At 38.5% G+C, this 8176-nt stretch overlaps 1 protein-coding gene across 1 annotated transcript in view; it reads left to right on the top strand.

Moving 5' to 3' along the window:
* The window catches only part of LOC107689175 (aryl hydrocarbon receptor nuclear translocator-like), a 25098-nt gene extending 21851 nt beyond the window's left edge, over nt 1-3247 (top strand). Inside the window, exons 18-20 of the mRNA XM_016487097.1 lie at nt 1570-1819; nt 1900-2045; nt 2926-3247. Coding sequence (XP_016342583.1) covers nt 1570-1819; nt 1900-2045; nt 2926-3012 — 483 coding nt within the window. The 3' untranslated portion in view covers nt 3013-3247. The remainder of the gene's footprint in view (nt 1-1569; nt 1820-1899; nt 2046-2925) is intronic.
* Nucleotides 3248-8176: the final 4929 nt, after the last annotated feature.

The raw sequence follows: 8176 nt of genomic DNA, 5'->3' as shown, positions 1-8176 counted from the left end.
CTCTCTCTCACACACACACACACACACACACACACACGCTCACTCACTCACACACACGCACACTCGCACACAATTACGCACACACACGCTCACTCACTCACACACGCACACTCGCACACACACACATACTCACTCACTCACTCACACGCACACTCACTCACGCACACTCACTCACGCACACACACACACACACTCACTCACTCCGAATAAAAACGAGACAAAAATGTTAGGGAGGGACGATTTGGGAAGAGATTCATTCAGAACGAATCCGCTGCGTGGTTCGGAGGTTAGATGCGTACATATGAACCGGCAGGACATAAGCTAACATACACTTGCTGCACGTCTCATAAAACGTAAAAAAATTTCAATATGTGGGAGTAAGAGAAGAGCAGACATTTGGATAAATTTGACGACACAAGAGAGAACTCAGTTCGGTCCGGTTTTCTGAGCGCAGACACTGAAGCACACACACAGAAAGCGCCTCTCACAGCGCGTGAGTACTCTTTCGCGTCACATGAACGGAGAATTACACACAAAATGATGTCGAATTGTCCGATTAAAAAGTAGACCATGTTCTTGTTCTTTATGAGACGTGGTTTTATTTAATTTTAACATAAAGGCATGTTGTGTGTCACCGCAGTTAAATCAGTGTCTATCAAGATAAAACCTTAATATCAAACCTATATAATGAGTTTGGCAATAAATGCATTGTAACTAAACCCATTAGATTTTAGCCGACTTAATTTACTGTAGATTTATTTGTAACATATAACATATTTAGTTACGATATTTAGACTAAAACTAAAAACAATTCAGATTAATAAAATGACTAAAACTAAATGGCATTTTAGTCAAAAGACTATGACTAAAACTAAATCAAAATTTGCTGTCAAAATACACTGGGCAACTTTGGGCAATGTTGCCATCAATGGGCAAGCAGCTGAGACACAGTGCCCATGACCCATCGAAAATATCCAGATATAAATGTGTTACTCATTCTCAATGGAAAAGTGCCCAAGCGACATTGTTCAAAAAGAGTTGCCCTGTGTATCATCAGCCTAAGATTGTTTAATGTTTTTGAAAGAAGCCTCTTCTGCTCACAAAGGCTGCATTTTTTTTTAATCAAAAATAATATTGTGAAATATTATTGCAATTTAAAATAAGTGTTTTATTGAAAATGTAAATTATTCATGCAAAATAGTTCAATTAACTAATTTACTGAAATAGAAATGTTTTGTAATGTCACAAATGTATTTAATGTCATGTTTGATCAATTGAATGTGTCCTTGCTGAATAAAAGTTTTTTTCTTTGTTTCTCGAGCAGCAAATCAGCATATTAGAATGATTTCTGAAGATCATGTGACACTGAAGACTGGAGTAATGATGCTGAAAATACAGCTGCGCATCACAGAAATAAATTACAGTTTAACAGATACTCACATAGAAAACAGCAATTTTAAATTGGAATAATATTTCACAGTTTTACTGTTTTTACTGTATTTTTGATCAAATAAATGCAGCCTTGCTGAGCATAAAACAAACGTCTTCAAAATCATAGCATGTTGATTATTCCATAATTTTGTAATGTGTATAACTGATTCTTTCACTATAAAGAATGTGATTTTTGTTGTCCAGCAGATGGCAGGTCAAGTTGTGAAGAGTCAGTCAGCTCAGTTTAACATGAGAAGTTTCAGCTCCGCCCCTACATCCTCCACTTCCTCTTCCTTTGGCCAGATGGGCGGGGCTTCTGCTTCAATGGCCAGCACATCAAATTACCAACAAATAAACAGTCACAACAACCCTTCAACTAATGGATTCGGTAAATATTTTAAAGGATTTTTTTAATAGTGAAGTGTTTCCTGTTCCAGCTCTCAGTTTTGCTCTTGCTCTTTCGTTCAGGCGATGTTAATCAGATGGGAGCGCAGTTCAGCTCCAGGCCAGCAGAGGGAGTGTCAGGCTGGCAGCAGTGGCAAACTCAGCCACACACTCAAGGCTCTGCAGACACACACCAGCAGCCTCAAAACATCCAGTCAGAGATGTTTCAGGTGAGTGGAGCCGACACAACCAATCATGTTTGTCTTTAAAAGGAATACTTCACCCAAAAATGAAAATTTGCCAAGAATGTGCTCTCCCTCAGGCCATCCGAGATTAGGATGACTTTGTTTCTTCATCAGATTTGGAGAAATGTCTCAGCAATGGATGCTCTGCAGTGAATGGGTGCCGTCAGAATGAGAGCTCAAACAGCTGATAAAAACATCACAATAATCCACAGCACTCCAGTCCATCAGTTAACATCTGGAGAAGACAAAAGCTGAAACTAATCCAGCATTAAGACTTTTTTAAGTCCATAATCCATAATAAGGCTTCCTCCAGTGAAAAAGTGGTCTGGTCTGAATCAGGAGAGAAATCTGCACACATCAAGCAGCGTTTAAACAGCTCTAAACAAATATGTGGCTGGATTTTGATGTGAGAGACAACAGCAGATGCACTTTTTCACTGGAGGAACCGTTATTATGGATTATGAACTCAGATTTTTGTTAAAAACTTCTTAATGCTGGATTTGTTTCAGCTTTTGTCTTCTCCAGATGTGAACTGATGGACTGGAGTGCTGTGGATTATTGTGATGTTTTTATCAGCTGTTTGGACTCTCATTCTGACGGCACCCATTCACTGCAGAGCATCCATTGCTGAGACACTGATGCAATGCTACATTTCTCCAAACCTGATGAAGAAAAACTACATCCTGGATGGCTTGAGAGTGAGCACATTTTCTGCTAATTTTCAGTTTTGGGTGAACTATTCCTTTAAAGGAGTATAAAATTCTGTCATCATGTGCATATGATCTTCTGGTCTTCTGTGGAACAAACGTTGACTGAATTGTCGTATGGTTTATTCTTTTAACATCCCTCTCTCTCTCTTCTTCAGGATGTTATCTCCATGTTGGATCAAACCGGCAGCTTCAGCAACGATGATTTCGCCGAGATGCCCATGTTTCCTCCTTTCCCCGAGTGATCCCGCTTCACTCCCTGTTGCTCTCTCACATGCCATTTCTTACTCTCTTAACCAAATCGATGGCAGAACTGAGGCACAGAGGGATCTAAAACGAGAGAGAGACTGATGCATTGTGAGAATGGAAGTTATAAGCCATAATGTGAGGATACAGAGTAGTGCACAGACAGACCGGCATCGTTAAAATGTGTTCACTTTAAAATCACGCACAATTGCACACTTCGAGCACAAGCGGTCTCACACTACACACACACACACACACACACACACACTCACTCACTCTCTCACACACACTCTCTCTCACACGCACACACACATACTCACACAAACACACACTCACTCACACACACACACTCTCTCACACTCGCACACATACACACACTCTCACACACTCACACACACACACACTCTCTCTCACACACTCACTCACTCTCTCACACACACACACACACTCTCTCTCACACACTCTCACACACACACACGCACTCACTCTCACACACACACGCACTCACTCTCACACACACACGCACTCACTCTCACACACACACGCACTCACTCTCACACACACACGCACTCACTCTCACACACACACGCACTCACTCTCACACACACACGCACTCACTCTCACACACACACGCACTCACTCTCACACACACACGCACTCACTCTCACACACACACGCACTCACTCTCACACACACACGCACTCACTCTCACACACACACGCACTCACTCTCACACACACACGCACTCACTCTCACACACACACGCACTCACTCTCACACACACACGCACTCACTCTCACACACACACGCACTCACTCACTCTCTCACACACACACACTCTCTCACACTCACACACATACACACACTCTCACACTCACACACTCTCACACACACACACACGCACTCACTCTCACACACACACGCACTCACTCTCACACACACACACTCTCTCTCACTCACACACGCACACACACACAAAGGCAGTCTGCTCTGTCTGTGTACCGATTGCACTGCTTCTGACCCCAGTGATGAAAAGTGTGAGAACTGAATTCTTGAGTTTGGCCTCAGAAAGTTGCTGTGAATGTGTCGGTCAGGTTTATTGTTGTCTGTAACGCAGAAGCTGCAGTTTGTTTTCTTTTTTCTTTTTTTATTGGAGAATCGACTCCATTTCCATTCATAACTTGTAATTTGAATCGAATTGATTGTAATTGAATTGGCTCAACAGGATGTTGAATTTGAAAGACAGGAAGAGAAATTCCAAATTTACTGAATTGGAATTTTTCATTTGAAATAAACGTTGATTCTTGACATCATCCAATGTAATTCATACTTCAAATGTTTTTAAAAACTACTTTGAAATTTCATTCCATTTTAAATGTCAGTAACACTTTATTTGACAGTGTCCTTGTTACACATCACATGTACTTACTGTAGTAAATCATGCATAATAACATGCAGTTAACCCTAACATTAACCCTAATTATTCCTCAGTACTTAAATGCAATTACACTGTAAGAAGGACTGCTTAAAATGAAGTGTAACCTTGCTTTCTTAATCTATTCTGCCTCCTGTTTGCTAGCTCAGTTCAAAGTCAGATGTTTCATTATCTGGCTTGGGTTCATGTTGGTGCAGTAACACTGATGCAGTAAAACTGCTCGGGTGTTTTCTCCGATCGGTTCTGTTTCGATGGACAGATGCATCTCCTCCTCTGACGTGTGCCGCTGATGAGGTTTCACTCAGGCATGTGTTTGTGAACGCAATGAAAAAGATTCAAATCAAGCAGGATCTGTGTCCTTCAAAGCCATTTTGTCGCTATCCTAATTATTATCATAATGTCTTGTTTTAATGTAAAAAGAATAATCCTTATTCTGATTTAGTCTTGTACAGAGAATATTCCCGAACTTCTATTGGCGGGGTTGATTATTGTTAATTTTCTTTAAGCTTTTTAATTAAATGTTTGATGTTTGCTTTTGAATGTGGGTGTGTCTGCGTCTTTTTTCAGTACTTTTGTGCATTTGTCACTTTTTTTCCTCTGATATGAAAGGGTCAGTGTTTTTTTTATTTCTTCTATATTTTCACACAGTTTTGAACTGCAGTTTGTGTACAACATAGAAAAATAAATATATGTATGTATATGAAATATTAAAGAGAACTGTTTTTTGTATTAAATTGCTATTGTCAAAAAAAAATCTTTGTTGGGATCTTTATTTGAACTGTGGACACTTTTTGACAAATCTATTAATACAGTATATCCAGTGTACAGTACATTACCTTTCAGTTAGCCATTTTATAATCCATGATAACAAAAGCAAAATGCAACTGAATGTTTAAATACATCTGTTGTCCCACACACTGAAAAAAAAATTATACTACATTTTTTGCAATTTATTTTAGCTACATTTAAATAAAATAAATGTTGAAAATTAGTCAACTAAATTTGTTCATTTAAATGTAGCTAAAATGAAACAACCTTAAAAAACAAATCTAGTAAATTCAATTAATCTTTTTTTTTTTTTCAGTGCAATGCCGATTCACCCTTAAAACTAAAGCTTCTTTATCGGCATCGATGGTTCCATGAAGAACCTTAGACATCTATGGAAACTTTCCGTTCCGTTCTTCAAAATGGAAAAAGAAATGTTCTTCACACAAAGAAAAAAAATGGTTCCGTTAAGATTCTAATTTCTTTGGGGAACCAAAAATTGAACTTTTTTTTTTTTTTTAAGAGCGTAGTTCATGGGTCAGTCCTTGTAGGTTTTCAGTTTCCAGCTCCATCACCATCTGAGCTTCATCAATCTGTGTCCCGATCCATCGCTCTGAGATCTGTCAGGGCTTTATCATTCTCAGCTGGTAACACATGAAGTGGCCTCTAGTGTTTCTCAAGCAGCCTAAAGGGGGGTTTTAAGCCATATAAGGCCTGATTGTTACCAAACTCCTGTTTAACTATTCATCGTGGACACAGGTGCCAAGTGTTGGTGTGTATGTCTCTCAGGCCAAAGAAAGACATGCTAATACCCGAGATAAGAGCACATGTATCCCTGACTGACGACTGCAGGCTGAGCCAGCACCAGGATCAAGGTATCTCTTCCAAACGTCTTCATTTTGCATCGGTTGAGAATGAAAATTCGAGGTCAGAATCAATTGCGTGCAGTTCAGCAGCTCAGTTTAGTTGCAAATGCACATTACGAATCTCAAACCGATGAAGAGCGGAGCTTCACGTGAGTGCTGGAATGTGAGACTCGTCTGATACAGAACTGTTTTACACCGACGACTAGAGTTGCTGTTTGACAAGAACAACTGGGAATTTTAGGGAAGAAGTGACATTTGGACAATGCCATGAGCAAATCCAGCTCGTATCTTGGACGTTTACCACTGTATATCATGCGCTTGTCACTCACTAATAGAGTTGATTCCTCCACTCTTCAGTAATCATGGACCAGCCTCTTCCAATGTCTCAACTGGACGTTGATGTGGATTTGGGCTTCGCTCTCTTCTTCTTGGTCCTGCTGTGTTTGTTTCTGTTGGTTACAATGGTTCACTGTGCTCAGATGGTTCTGGATCCGTACAGCGCCATCTCTGTGTCCACCTATCAGGAGGAGCAAGAGCAAGAGGAGGGGTGAAGGTTAAAGCAGGCGGACCACTGGAGAACCATTGGATTGTAGAAGAACTTTAAAACAGATGCTTCTGGAAATACTCAGAGAACACACGTGGAAACGCATCTACACTTTCTCTAACCCTCGTTGTGTGGAGACTCTTGGATTTCATTGGAACTCATCCGGGAAAAGGGATCTGAGTGTCATTATGAGCTCTCATTACCACCGGGAATCATTGAGTGCAAATAAATCAGCAAAACTGCGTGTGGATGTGAGAAATCTGATGCGGCTGGATGAGAGTGTCCTACAGAGGGGAGCAACAGAATAAATGTCGTGTCTCACTGAATATTCAGGATTCTAGTTTTGGTTCAGTGAGTCTTAACTGTATTAACTATAGTGCAGTGAAACTAAAAACCACAGGAAGGATGCAGTTACACTTTTACAGCTAATCACATGGAAATGTTCAAACTGTGAGCTTTACGCAATGCCATGATATAGTTTGATTCTGAACATCTGAAATGCTTTGAATAGGCTTTGAATAATCGTTCTTTTTTTTTTTAATATCTATATTATATTTATGCATTTGGCAGACACTTCAAAGCGACTTACAAAAGAGATATTAATTAGTTGGTTGTGCATGCATTCATTTGTGCATGCTGATTAACAGTTAAATAATAAATTGTGGTTTTATTCTAAAAAACAGTATGTTGGTGTTTTTCTTTTGGAGATATATAACTTTTTTTCTTTAATACAAATTAAAATACAGGCATTAAATATGGTCAATGGTTGACTGGACACTTTGTAAACTATTGCATACATTGCTAGCTGTTAGTATGTACTCACAGACACAGACACACACACACACACACACCACACACAGTCTGATATTATCCAATAATTGGCTCTAAATTCAGTTGCAGACCTTGTCTGGCCACCCTCTTGTTATTTTCTTGACCATGTTAACCTCAGATTTGAATAGGCTATATTTGAACTGAAATCAGAAAAAATATTGCAAACCCCAACAATGTACCCAACATAGCTCATGGTTAATTAATTTAGGCTACTCCTTGCCAATCAGTTATTGTAGGTAAAATGTTGTTAAAAAAATGTTATGATACATCAATTTGCTCTAAAAGTTTAACTCCATCTAAAAGTATATTTCCTAAGTATTTAGATTTTAGAAATACATTTATTAGAAAGTTGACCTTTAACATTTTTCAATTGAATTTGAGACTTAGGGACATTAAGGAAACTTCAAGCAAATCGAAACATTGAGTGTACAAACTATTTGTGTGACATTATTAATTTACTTTCCATTAAAAATATATAATCCATATATATATATATATATATATATATATATATATATCATAATATAAAATATAAAAACATTTTTATCCATCCTACAGTCTTGTAAGTCCATGAACTGATCGTCTTTTTCCCATAATATTTGTATATTATTATTATTATTAGCCTATTATTATTGGTGATATTTTTATATTTGTTTATATTAATTTTTTTCCCTTCATTTCGATCTCTTAACGTTCTGAATACTTTTGTAAATAATAGTCTA

The sequence above is a fragment of the Sinocyclocheilus anshuiensis genome, unplaced genomic scaffold, assembly GCF_001515605.1.
Source record: "Sinocyclocheilus anshuiensis isolate Anshui unplaced genomic scaffold, SAMN03320099.WGS_v1.1 scaffold737, whole genome shotgun sequence".
Taxonomy (NCBI): Eukaryota; Metazoa; Chordata; class Actinopteri; order Cypriniformes; family Cyprinidae; genus Sinocyclocheilus; species Sinocyclocheilus anshuiensis.
Note: the sequence above shows the minus strand (reverse complement) of the source record. Positions and strands in the feature narration are given on the sequence as shown.